The 14,434-nt window shown below is 38.8% G+C and overlaps 1 protein-coding gene across 1 annotated transcript; it reads left to right on the top strand.

Annotated features, from left to right (window-relative positions):
* Positions 1 to 5,327: 5,327 nt before the first annotated feature.
* LOC132111795 (photoreceptor cilium actin regulator-like) lies at positions 5,328 to 11,598 on the top strand. The gene is made up of 2 exons (XM_059519395.1): positions 5,328 to 8,805; positions 10,313 to 11,598. Exons 1-2 carry the CDS (start codon positions 5,468 to 5,470, stop codon positions 10,443 to 10,445), a joined length of 3,471 nt encoding a protein of 1,156 aa, XP_059375378.1. The 5' UTR covers positions 5,328 to 5,467; the 3' UTR covers positions 10,446 to 11,598.
* The last annotated feature ends 2,836 nt before the right edge of the window (positions 11,599 to 14,434 follow it).

Raw genomic sequence — 14,434 nt, forward strand, 5'->3', positions numbered from 1 at the left:
TGATTTCTCCAGGCCTTTGATTCTTTCAATTGACGCGTCTCTGGATGGCTTAGGTGCTGTGCTATCCCAAGTTCCAGCAGGGGAAGAAATAGCTCGGCCAATTGCCTTCGCCAGTAAGACCCTAACTGTGTCACAGAAGAAGTACCCTGCACACAGGCTCGAGTTTTTGGCTTTGAAGTGGAGTGTGTGCGAAAAGTTCAGTCACTGGCTCAAGGGGCACACCTTCACAGTTTGGACTGACTACAATCCACTAACGCACATTATGACTACGCCGAAACTCGATGCCTGTGAACAAAGGTGGGTTTCAAAGTTAGCCCCTTATTCTTTCGACATAAAACATATCGCAGGAGTCAAGAACATTGTGGCCGATGCCCTAAGCAGAGATCCATTTGCAAGATCAATTAGTCATAGGCTCATGAATGCCGCTTACTTACCGAAGCTGATGCTGTAGGAGAAGAAGGGATACAGGATGTGTTTCGTCTGAAGGTTGATTGCCACAAGATAAGTGATCAGGTTGGATGTCAATCGAGCTGTCATGTGCAGTCATGTGATCCAGTTGCCGTCAAGACACTTTGCCATGTCCAAGATGACTGGGAAATGGCGACGGTGACACGAGCAGTTCAGCTGGTGCAGTTAGTTCAGCAGATTGCAGACACTAGCCATGGTGAACAGCCTCTGCCTATGTTCTCTCATGAAGAGTTGGAAAGAAGTCAAGAGCTAGACCTTACCATTTCCAAGGTTCTCCCTTTTGTGCTTCGTAAAAGACGACCTTCAAGAAGAGAGAGGGAAAAACTCGACTATAGAGCTTTAGCCCTTGTCAAGCAATGGGATCTCTTAAAAGTGTGTGATGGGATTCTGTACAGGGTGACTAAGGAACCTATAAGCAGACAGAAAAGACATCAGTATGTTCTGCCTGAGAGCATGGTAGAAAAAGCTCTACATGGTCTTCACGATCTTGCCGGTCACCAAGGACAGGCTAGAACAGTTCACTTGACAAGACAGCGCTTCTTCTGGCCCAAGATGGAGCGCGAGATCAGATAATATGTGAAGTGTTGTAGGCGGTGCATTCTGGCAAAAACACCTGAGCCAGCTGCTCGAGCTCCACTGTAGAGTATTCAGACTTCTGCACCTATGGAGTTGGTTTGTCTTGACTTTTGGAGTGCAGAAGATAACAAACAGCATTCAGTGGATGTGTTGGTCCTGACGGATCATTTTACGAAACTTGCACACGCCTTTCCTTGCATCAATCAGATGGCTAAGCAAGTTGCTCGGAAGATATGGGACCATGTGTTCTGTGTGTATGGGTTTCCTGAGCGGATCCATACGGATCAAGGAACAAATTTTGAGAGTGAGCTCATTGCTGAACTGCTTGCACTTTCTGGAGTCTCCAAATCTCGTACAACGGCCTATCATCCTATGGGAAATGGCATCACAGAGCGGTTCAACCGAACATTGGGAAGTATGCTTCGCTCCTTGCCTCTGAGATTTAAGGATAAGTGGCCACAACAAATTCAGACTCTGACCTTCGCTTACAACTCAACAATACATGAGACGACGGGTTACGCACCTTTCCAACTCATGTTTGGCCGTGTCCCACGCTTACCTGTGGACATAATGTTCAAGCAAGTATCGAAGGATCCAGTGATTGTTGATTACAGCAGCTATGTCGCCACTTTAATGTCTCATCTTCACGAAGCAGCTGAAATTGCTCAAAAACATGCTGTACAAGAACAGAGGAAACAGACCAAGATGTATAACCGCAAGATCAAGGGAGTACATTTGAACAATGGAGATAGAGTGCTCATTGCCAATAAAGGAGAAAGAGGAAAAAGGAAGTTGGCGGATAGATGGGAACCTACTGTGTACACCATTGTGGATAATGATCCCCAGACACACATATACAAAGTGAAGGATGACAAAGGACACATTAAAGTGATACATCGAAACATGCTCTTAGACATCAGTTTCTTACCTGTGACATGTCCTGAGGATGAAACATGTGAGTCAACGGTTGCCGATTGCTCGAGCGATTCAGAGTGTGAGAGCCAATCAACAAACTCCACTGATTCCTTGGAGGATGAAGATCCTAAAAACGAAACGCATTCATTAGTATTGAATGAGGATGTTTCAAAGAGTTCAGAAACATTTGATGTACAAATGGAACAGGACACAGAGAAAAGCGATGATACTTACTGTGTTAATTCTGTTCAAGACAGCCAAAACCAGATGCTCCCTGAAAAAACATTGAGCACCGGAACTTCTGATTGTGACAATGTATTGGCAACATTTGACTTTACTAATTCAGGTATCATTGACTCTGACTTACCTGTATGTGATGATGTGTCAATGCCAAGTCCTGAACAAGCGCAAGACACTATTACAACACGGGCTGGTAGAGTAGTAAAAAAAGTCAACCGTCTGATTGAGACCATGGCTCAAAAGCCATTTAAAATGCCAAGTTTGTCAAACAGGTTCCAGAAAAAGTCACAGTCACTTTTAAGCCTATTCTAATATCCGTGATTGGGTAGGAAGTTTATTTTATGTTTCTTTTGGGGATACGTTTTTTTTTGTTGTTGCCATGTGATATGAGAATAATGTGAATGAGGATTTGTTGCAAAGGATAAGTGTGGTATGGTGTATTTGGCAACATACTTTACTAAGTGGTTTTGAGGCCTGATCACCCTCAAATATTTCTGTATCTGTCAAGACAGATAGCTTTCATTGCTGTAACTGTGGAATTTTTGCATTGTGATTCTTTAGTAAATCCTCTTTATGCACATGCATAATTTTGGTGAAATTAGGGGAGGTGAATGTAACAGATGTCATATTTATTAATTAATTTCACTCAAAATCTCCCTTTCTTATTATCATTTCTTATATTTCTTTTAATTATTTGTATTCTGGAATTTTATTTATTATTCTAATATTGATTTATATTGATTATTCTTCTTCTATTAATTGAGATGTCATATTTCTATGGTTACACGGTCATTTTTCAGTTTTGTTTAATACGGTGCGTGGCTCCTTTAAGACTCTTTGCAATGTTCTGTCATGTTCCGGTTCCGGTTGCTCTCCTTCAGTTCGCGGTAAATGCGACTGAAGAGAGGTGGGTTTTACTGACGCTCTGTCTGAAAAGTTTGAAATGAGTTTTGTTTAACGTAGTATAACATGTAATTTGTTCTGAAATGTACTTTAATCGTATTCAAACATGTGCGAAGTTTGTGTGAATTATGTTATGAGTTAAAGCATGTATTGTTGAAGAGAAATCATTAATGTAAACATGAGTGTGCAAGCTCTGTTGGCTAAAATTATGCCTTTCACTGACAGGCTGAAATGTGAAAGAAGGCCACAGACTCGAGCTTGCAGTGATCTTTTATTTTTATTCACACAGAATAAAATCCGGTCCGTGAAATTTCTGTTGTCCGGTCTCCTTCATTATAACACAACGCAGAGTCCCGACAGAGACCGGTCACACATGCTTAGCACTCCGCTTTACTAGCATCACATTGTTAATTGGCAAACCAAATGTTCACATTTGCAGGGCAGACAGATCTTGTATGCCTTAGGGTTCTCACTCACAGTGTTGTGTATTTTGGTTAAAGCTCTGCACACCTTTGCATGGTTTCTTGTACTGTATCGCCATGATTGTGTTAAAAGCCATCTGTCATCATAACCTGTGGGACTCTCATTCAAGTCCTCATCTGCATCTTCTAGTTGATTTTTTTATTTTCCAGCTGTGGAGATATTTCAATCTGACCAAAGCATAATGATTACTGTACAGTGAATTGAAGGTTCTGGCATTGGATTTGCCATCATGCTTTGCTATTTTGCATTGCTAGCATTTATCTGCTTTTTGATGGCCTTCAAATGGAGAAAGGTACCTCAGGCTTTCAATGAGACTGGACACATTATCTTAAGCATGCTAATTTACCTTTTGTGTGGGTCTGTTTTACACCTGTATACATTGCTAATGTCAACAAGTGCTATTCAATTCAAGCAGCTGCAATCTTGATATCATGTTATGGAGTTATTTTTTGTCACTTCGCACATAAATGGGCTCTCTGTAGAGAACAGCTTACTCGAGTGGCATATATTGCGAAAGCCAATAACATCATCGTCGACTTACCTTTATCCAAGAGATAACACAGGAGACTTGTTTTATAATGGGGTCACTAAATACTATAAATTCAGTAGATACTGGTTTGGGTTTCCTTACTAGACATTACAAAAAAATAATTAGGAACAAATCTATTAGATAAGTGTACAGAACACACAATGTTAAAATGGTTATATCATGAAGAATCTACTTTTCCTTAAAATAATTCATATCTTGTGGATTACTGCTGACTTGTTAATTAATAAACTAGCAAGAAAAAATTGATTCACATATTCACGTTATGAATTACATAGAACTCACAACACACAAGGTAGCAGCACTCTTGCTTGTGTTTTATTGCTTAACTATAAGCAACTTGTAATGGTAACACGTTATTTTAAGGTCCAATTCTGAATAAACTGACTTTTGCCCAAAATAAAAAAAAACTAATAATTTGCTGCTTATCAGTAATTACTAAGATAGTTGTTAAGTTTGGGTATGGGGTAAGATCGAGGGATCTAAAACAATGTCATGCAGAAAAGAGCATTAATATGTGCTTTGTAGGTACTAATAAACAGTCACTGTGCTAATACACAAGTGTAAAGGGGAGAGAACCAGAGCATCAGATATCTGATATCAGATAGCATGCGATGTATTAAGATGTGAACTGTATATGTCTTATTTAAAACAACAAACATTGTGCTGCAATAAAATATCTTTCCGGAATAAATATATTTCTCTGTTTGAAAAGTTGAAACAAGATGCATGAATGCAAGTGGAATATTTTTAAATTATGAGAGTTCACAGAACAGAAACTTATTTTAGATCAACTTTGCTATTGGACACTGGATTTGAGCTATAAAAAGCTACCTGAAAACAACTGTGATTACCTTAATGAGCTTAAAGTATTGAGACTGTGTGTTGTATTTGCTCTAAGGTGACATATGCGCATGCTTAGGACTACTCTCAAATCCTTAATCCATTCAGCTGCTTGTCCTCCAGAAGGTACAGAGGAACTCAACAGCATTAGACAAAATGATTGTCATTGCTTTCTTCAAACGAAATACAAACGGTTTTAATCAGTGATGGAATATTTTATTTCTTTCTTCTTTTTTTCTTTTTTTAACTGAAAGAGAAGAGACTATTTTGGCACTCCAATATTTTTTTTTCCCCTAAAAGGCCTTCTAAGGTGATTTCCAAGGATACATAGAGAGAGTCAAATTCAACTGTGTATGGTAATTAGAGTCAACTGAAAATGACAAATGCAGTTGGTGATTCTAAACAATCCTGCTGTAAGATGGAGTGGTCTGCCTACTTGTCTTTGTTGGACTGTATTTTTGCAAAATCTTAGTGAACTGCAATTACTCTAAAATGGGCTGCACTCCTTCACGTGGGAACGGCCTTGACACAGAACAGGGTGCATTCAGAAGAGGGAGAACTCTACTTCCAGGGACTCATGAAAGACTTGGAGAATCACAATCTTATGATGGGAGCAGTGGAGAATCCTGTGGACAGGACACAGAGAGAGACAACTCAACGGTTCGGAATAACACAAGTTCCACGTCGTTAAGAAGGAAATCCTCTACGGCTGAGCCTGAAGGGGCTGCTTCTGCCAAACTGGGTACACAAGATATTAACATTGATATATTATCTCAAGGGAAGGAACAACAAGCAGAAAAACAAGAGGTTTATGAGAAAAAGGGACCAAAGAAGTTAAAGAAAGGTCATAAAGGTGTCAAACTGAACAGGAAAAAGGAAAAAGAAAGAACATTTTTTAATGAAGAAAAAGTTGACTTTCCAGAGGCACTTGTGAAAGCTCATCAAGCAGCGTATGCATATCTTAACCCCAGCATCAGTAAATATGAAGATTTGCTGGGGTTACTTGATCATGCAGCCCAAACCCAAATTTCCTTGCAACCCATGGTGGCATTCATGGTCTTTCGTTATGAGGAAATAAACAAAGGGCTGGAAGAAATAGTGGAAGAGGGAGAAATGCTGTTAAAAGAAAATGGACACTATCTGGCCTGGCCTTGTCAAAAAAATAATTCCTCTTCATCCAACTCGGCAAAAAACGTGACCTCTCCTGCATGCAGTGAGCCCCCACCAGACCTACTACAACAACTCCTTCAGTACACTGTACAGAGGATGCGTCAGGTAGGTCAATCATTGTGTGGAATTGGAGATACCGCACTTGAGGATTCTGTGGATTACTTTTCCTCCATTACTGAAATTCTAGATGAGAAGCTCAGGATAAAACGTGCATCAGAGTCTAGATTATTGCGGCTGCTTTCCCGGATTGAGGCAGCATCACAGAAAAAACCTGGCCCAGAAGACTCTGCACTATTTAGTGAAGACAGTGGACTTGGGGCAGAAAGCGAGTCCTTGGCAGGTTCAGAGAGACAATGGCAACGGAGAGAAAGTTGTGAGTCAAGTGGAACTATTTGTGCTACATCAAGTAGCCCTTATGGTTCTGCACCAGTTCACAAAGGCTCATACAGAGGAAGACTTCTCAAAACAATAAGCAACAGCAGCTCTCTTAACTCTATAGACTCAACTTGCACTATTACAGAAAAAGAACAGAGGGATAGGGAATCAGTACTTGGCTCTGTCTCCTTGGAGGAAGGTGGCAGGAATGATGTGGAGGATGGTAGTGAAGATGAAAATATCAAGGAGAAAAGAAGCAAACAAATAGATTATTTTATTCCAAACCAGAGGCAACCACGTCGTTTGCCAGCAAAACGAATAGAGAATCCACAAAATGTTGAAATGACATTAAAGCTAAAAGATGCCATTAGTGGCCGGATTCGTTTTTTGCCATCCCAAGGACCGGGAGAAAAAGCAAAACAGGCAGATAACACAAACAGCAGTAGTCAGTGGACTGATGATGGTGACAAAAGTTATAAAAGACCTCAAACAGCTGCCTCTAGGACATCTAAGAAAAAGACCACAGTTACCAAACGTTCAAGATCAGCAGACTCTCTGCGTAATAAAGTAGACGACCCTACACTCATTGAACTGGAGAGAACTCAAAAGGAACTCAACCAAAGGCTGGAGAGAATGACCAAGGTTAAGTGTGAAGGAAATACAAAGTCAGGATCATCTAAAAAAATCCAGCAACCGCAAACACAAATCATTTCATCAGTTGCTGCAGACAGGCAGCAATCTTTGAATAGGATAATTTTATCTCCAAGTAATCAAAGAAAGTCATGTAATGCAAAAGTAGAACAAGAAAGTGTGAAGGAAGAAATGGAAGGAAAAAAGAAAAAGGAAAAAGGAAAGGTAAAGGAAAAGGAAAAGGACAAGAAAACCCCTCCCGTTAAAGGGCCTGTTAAGGTAACACCTATGCCAAGCCCTCCGCCATCACCCTGCCAAACTTCAGGGTTGTATAGGGAAAGGAATTCTGTTAAAAAACTTATTGACACCTTCAGTCAGGGGTTGGATGAAAGCAAACAGACCACAGTCAGTGCGAAAGTTCTTGGACCTCTTAAAGGTGTTAGAAAATGTGGTGTTCTCATAATTCCAGGTTTAGGTCCCGCTGCCACATTAGCATTCAGTGAAAATAGTATTCTCAGTAGTCAAGGAGAGTCACAGTGCTCTGAAAGGACAGAGGATCTTGATTTTGACAATCTACCACCGCCTCCACTTGAGGTTCTCATGGACAATTCCTTTGAAAATGTAGAGACAAAAGACATGGAAGAAAATGTACCAAGCCGGGGCCGATCCACTCTGCCAAAAAGGACTCAGATGTCTCAGAGGTTACGTGCCACTCTTCAGTCTGTTACAGTGCTACCCAGTAAGGGGAATTTGTGTAAAGGCTCTGTTAGCATGTCGCCAGTTCGTTCAAAAAACCATAATACCAGAGGAGTTGTGAAGGTTGGTCACCATGATTCCAGCCATGAAACAGACACAGAAAGTGAGGAGGCTGCTTCCCTCTTCAAACAAGCAAGAAAGATAATCCACTTGAGGCATTCTTCTGACTCGCTGACAGATAAACTTATGGCAGAGCAGGGCCACAGACAGCTTTCCGTCTGCCAAGGTGACATAGAGGTTTCACAAAAGGAGAACAGTACAAGTGAATCAGTTCCAATCAATGCCTACAAGAACCAAACCCCTGCCACTCCAACTGCATTCAGAACTCGAGTGTTGCCATCCACACCTCTGTTACATCGGAGACTCCCTAGTCCTCCGGTACTGAAAAGTCAACCTTCTTCTTCGACTTCTTCTAGCCCTCCTGTAGTTCGTAAACTCCCAACACCACCTTCTACTGGCCAACGAACACTGCCAAGCACGCCCACAACATGGCAAGACCACACCCCTATCACTGTGACAGGGGTCACCTACCCGTTTAAGGCACCGTCACCCCCTGCTTCCCCAAAAGTGCAGCGCTGGTCTAGAGAAAACAGTAGTGAAGACTCTTCAAGAGTGTTTAGCAATGCTCGATCAGTGTTTTGTCCAGTCTCATCATCGTTATTTGAGGCTCAGCCCGTTCCTACACCCAAGCCCCCTCAGGCATGGGCCTCCTCGGGTAGCAGTGTCTTGCCTCGTCCCTGGGGTGAGCGTGGTCGGCTGCCAGTGTCTGCACGAGGGCCCCAGCCATTTATCCGGCGCAGCCAGTCAGACAGGAGGCCCAGTTTAAGCCTGCCATCCAGGGTGCCAGTCATCTCTGTTGCAGAGACATGTGGGAGTGAACCAGCAATTAGCACGCATGGGTGAGTCTAACACTGTTTTGATATCAAATATAAGGCTAAAGTACAACTGCTTAAAATTAATGTAGAATATAGTACTAATTATAGTCTGTATCATATTGAGATGAAATTTGCATTTAAATTCAGCATGATTATACATTTCACAGAATTTCACTACAATCAACTCAAGGCTGTTATAATGTCTTTCTTAAAGTTTCAACATTGTTACATAGCTGCTTACCCAAGTCATCAGGAAAATGAGGTTAATATCAGTGAGTTACTGACCCAGAAACGTATCTCAGTAAATGTTCTGAAAAAGAAAAGGAAAAAATAAAAAATAAAATAACAGCTACAGAGAACAGTGCTGTGTGCAGTTCTATTGAATTAAATGGGGAGAAAAACTTTAGCTTTTAATTTCTGATCAATGAACTCAACTCCTTTGGGTTGTGATGCTTAGTGATACAGTATCCAATATTTTCTTGCTTAATCTTTATTTTAAACAACTTTTATAGGGGTATCTGAAGCAAGTTCCATTCATGCTTGAAATTGCGTCTTCTGTTCCAGATTTAAATTTCAAATAGAATAGAAAATGTTATAGGACAAACACTTTGATTGTCTCTGCCAAAATAAAGAGTGCCGTTTTTAAAATTCAATTATGGGTTCAATTTGCAAATGTCAATCAGCTCTTGGATGAATAACAAGGGACAAATCTATCTGTAGTCTGTCGTATTTTCATATATTTGTACCTTTGTGTGCCAGCTACTTAGTTTCTATATTATTATATTTATATATTAATATATTTATTATTAAATATTTATTTAGCAAGGGTATTTAAATTGTTCATAATATATATATATATATATATAAAAAAATATTTTTTTTTTTTCAGTGAGGTTCAGTGGACAAGTCTTGAAGAATATTGCCATCACAGAGCATATGATATTTGTAGCAATATCAAGGGATATTCAAAATTACAAGCTCTAAAAATTGTGCTTTTAAATACTCTTTCATGATTTTGAGAAAACAACAACAACAACAAAAACAACAAACACATGTAACACTTGGAAACTACTTACAAAGGTTGAGCAAGACAAGACTCAACTCGGAGTGCTTTCATGTATGTGGGAAAACGTTAATTTAGATTTTATATATATATATATATATATATATATATAGTTTAAGTCAAACAATGAAAGAAAGATATGAAAGTCCCACATAATGTCTTAAAATGGAATGTGGGGACGGCCCATGTTAGAGGTAAAGTGTGTGAAAAAATTACATAAAATAAAAAAATATAAAAATAGGTGCATATGATGGCCTTTATTTAAATATTGTCATGTGACATACAGTAAAAAAATGCTTATTTAATTTTTTTAGACACACTTTCTTCTCTCACATACATCATAATATAACTGCTAATCCTCAGCAACTAAGCTCTGAATGACTTACTGCTGACCAGTGCTAACCAGCTCTGGCCCACTTCCCTAATCCTTCAACTCACTAATGTTCTTATTTTGTTTTGCTGTCACAGGCTGGAAGTTGTTTCAGTCATTGAAGACAAGCTATGGAGTGAGCAAACAGAAATCAGAGGTGCAGTTCGATCTGTCTCGCATCCAGACTTGTGCATTGTGGGTCAAGGTCTACAGAAGGAATGGGATAAATGAAGAAGGAGCAAGTGGGATTATGGATTAGCAAAATTTGGATGGGATTAAAACGTTTGTGTCCTGGTGGGAAATGAAAATAGCTATTTCTGAGAAGGCCTTCTCGTGATTTTCAAACATTATTTTCATCCTTTTTAGCTTCAGTGTATATTTTTAATCTGTTTGCCTCAATTCAATTGGTCTAATTTGTTTTGAAAATGTTTTGTACTGTGAATACTATTGGTTGGCCTTTTATATTTTATTACTAAATAAAAATGAACAGATATTCAATGAAATTGCATATATTTACTTATGTTTTCTTTAAAAAATAAAATAAAATAAAAAATAAAAAAGGTTTACGTCATCAATTAGCTTATCTTGTACATTATCACTCAGCAACCAATCACATTCTTACTTTTCAAGCTTGTCTGACAAATCACATTCAGAATACAGCAAAGCATTCCACTCTTCTATTGGACGTAAGATGGCAGTGTTGAGGTCTGTTCTTTCATTTTCATCTAACAAAGTCTGTAATTGCTTTGACCTTTGACCATCATAAGTTCAACATAACTGCCAAAAACCGGGCAATAAATGAATTAGTTATCAACATACCATGCAGTTGAATACTGTTTGGCTGCATCCAAAATTGCACACTTCCCTACTACATATATAATTGGTGAAAAACAGTGTTAGAAAACAGTAGTATGCCAAAATTCACAGTTTATTACATTTATTCACATTTATAAAACAGTATGTGCAATGTACCTAAACTACTTACTACTTCCAGTGAAATTCTGAAGTGAATTTCAGATGGACAACTTTTCTATCTCATAAGGCCATAAGAGACTTGAGACTTATGAAGTGACACAACTGACGTGCAGCAGGTCATATGACAATGACGCTTGGTGAATGTAGTACATCTGGATTATATTCATACGGAGCCCCGCACATGACATGCAAGAAAAAAATAAATCAATTGTTTGCACGATTTACTAATTCGTTCCCTCAATGTACTAAAGCGTGCATACGATTACTATCCCTCGATTTACTATTGCGTTCCCTTGATTTGCTAAATCGTGTATATCACGATAAACACTTTTTACAATACAAATTTTTGTATCACCATCCCAAAAACTTCCAGTGGTTTTCAACCATGTTCCTTACAATCCCCCAACAGTGCAAATTATGAAAATCATTTATATTTGAGATGGTTTATATGTTTGATAGCAGAGTGGAATGACCATCGTTCAGGCACGTGCAGAGGGGTGTGTAGTGGGTACTTGAGCACCTGCCCCTTTTTCCCTTGATGCCCAAAGTGCCCTTTTGTCAAGGCAATTTTTATTTTTGGGTAATTAAATGCACTTTTGTGGAGGCCTGCCCAATGTAACTATTAGTAAAATTAACGATTAATAATTTAGCCGTAAATAAAATGAATGTTAGCAAAAAAGTAATATCTTAACCGTCCATTGGTTGTGTACTGCAAACACATACTAAGGTTCTGGATTCGGGCCAGGAATACCACGACTGATGTGCCCTTGAGGAAGGCACTGAACGTGTGTTCACGGTGTGTTTGTGTGTGTGTGTTCACTGCTGTGTGTACTTTGGATGGGTTAAATGCATAGCATGATTCTGAGTATGGGTCACCATACTTGGCTGTATATCTTCTCACATCACTTTATGATTAAATTTCATAATTGAAATCTCCAAAGGAATCTAACAACAACTGTGTCATATATGTTGTTTCTTTTCCACAAATAGCGTTTTTAAAAGCTTATTTTTCAGGCTAAGATCAGCCAGTGTGCGTGCAGTCCTAAGCGCACATCTCAAAATGCTAACTGTTTCTATAGCAACCAGGACTTCTAACGGCAGCTGCAGTGATTGCTGACTTTGCCAATTAGAGATTGGCTCTTTCATTCAGAAGGCGGGGCTTCCTGTGATTGATCAGCCATATTGAGTGTTGGATTTTCCCCATCCAAAACTATACAAGTGACATGTCTTGAGTATTCTATAGTCTTTGGTAATATTAAGTTCCCGTGAAAAACTGCACCAATGAATGGGGTTAGTATGAATATACATAGGTTCATTCAACGGTAGGTGTGGCCTTTTGAACTATGAACAAGTGATCGGAATAGAGTGTGAACGCATGTCTGTTCTTCAGCTCTTGTCTGATTAATGATTTTGATAAACCGAATGTTAATTCACCCCGTTTAGATGTACAGCTGTTTATGTTAATCACATATTATGCTAAAATGCTTATTGTTTCACATGTGTTTTTATCATAATGCTTAATCATGGAAATATGACATTGTTTTTGCTCTGCAGCTTACGTGGATGAAACTAAACACCAAGCACAGCAAACACATTTCTGTTGTTCCTCATTGTTTTTTATTGTTTATTTTCGAGCTGTGTCACTAGTAGTTGTGTATTTTGCTGCATCATGTCGTTAGATTCATATTCAAATAAAAAAAAAATTATGTTCTCTGGTGTTGTTTTTTTGTTTCCCTATAATAATAATAATAAAAATAATAATAATAATAATAATAATAATAATAATAATAATTAGCAGCTGAGAGATGTTGTTTATGGATTTTTTTCCTGAGAGCTAAAAGGCAATTTGGGAGAATAGAGACCGAAAGATCAGACAGAGGGCAGACAGAGATTAGTTAGCTGCAACTGCAAAAAAAATACAAATAAAATAAAAAAATAAATACAATTCTCTGAATTTGATCTTGTATTATTAAAGTGCAAATACAGGATGCATTCTGTAAAGTCTGGCTAAAGAAGTGTTTTTAATCAAGATTTAAGTGATGACTTACTAATCAAATGGTGCGTAGAAATACTATTACAAAATTAAACAGGCCTTTGTCATGGCAATTTTCAATTTCAGTAAAGCTATGAGACAAAAGCTTTTTTTAATATTTATTTTCCTGCAGAAAAAGGGTCTACATGCATACAGTCGTTTAAGGGTTGGCTGTAGATTGCAACAAGGAAACACCTAAACTCAACATTTATATCTTCATCAAATGCGGATGCTTTGATCTCATCCAATTAAAATGCACATTTAACATGTATGTCCATTAAAGGTGCCTTACTATGTCTTCCAGATGTTACTAATATTTTCTAAATAGCTAGGATGTCAAGCATAAGTCTGAAAGGTCATCTATGGAAATAAAAGCATAAACATTATGCACTTAACATTGATGAAACAAATTTGTCAGTTGAACTTGTAAATATAAAATCTGTAATGTGTGTGTGTGTGTGTGTGTGTGTGTGTGTGTATACCACTTTCATGTAGCAGACACAGGCCCATTTCTTTGCTGAACATGTCAACATTTGCTGCCTGTTAGAATTGCTTCTGGAAACTACAAAAAGAACTCATTAAACCCTCAATAATTTAACACTTTTAATTAGTATTGGGATCAGCATAGACATTTTGAACTCAATTTGACACTCTAAAAGTGTCCACTTTTCTTTAATTAACAACACTCGCCATGATTTTGCTATCACATCATATATTTACATTGGACGCAACAAAGCATTGCAATCTTTAAACTTTGTGTCAGTGTGTCGTAAATATAACAATTCACAGCAGGGGATTTTCCACGCGAAGCTGCGCCGCATCCAGTGCAGACAGCATCACTGATTATAAGTTCTGTTGTATTTTGTTGTCCAGTGTAGACACAATGTAAGTTAATGTCGCTTTCTAATGTTGCCTTTGAATTTTCGTGACACTTCATTAGTGCGGGCCAAACATTTTTCTCTCGCCTATTGAGGAACCCTGATGTACACAATGATCCCTGTTTTGTCCGCTCGGACCAGCACGTGCTTGCCTCATAAGCGCCCTTTAAAACAGTTCAAGGCAAGGCGTACATCTAACAACTCTAGGCAACTGAAATACTAGTGCAGATGGGGGCCGTACAAATCCCTGACACTGCATGCCCAGCCCCGCTGGTGGAGGATTCCATGTAAACCACAGTATGCCTGTTGCAGCAGCACTCCTGCCCGGTGAAACG

The sequence above is a fragment of the Carassius carassius genome, chromosome 31 (assembly GCF_963082965.1).
Source record: "Carassius carassius chromosome 31, fCarCar2.1, whole genome shotgun sequence".
In the NCBI taxonomy this organism is placed as follows: domain Eukaryota; kingdom Metazoa; phylum Chordata; class Actinopteri; order Cypriniformes; family Cyprinidae; genus Carassius; species Carassius carassius.

Excerpts from the sequence above, each read along its gene's own strand:
- LOC132111795 (XM_059519395.1), top strand. The coding sequence starts at position 5,468 with ATGGGCTGCACTCCTTCACGTGGGAACGGCCTTGACACAGAACAGGGT. Across the intron at positions 8,806-10,312 it reads CCAGCAATTAGCACGCATGG|GCTGGAAGTTGTTTCAGTCA; the intron begins GTGAGTCTAACA and ends TTGCTGTCACAG.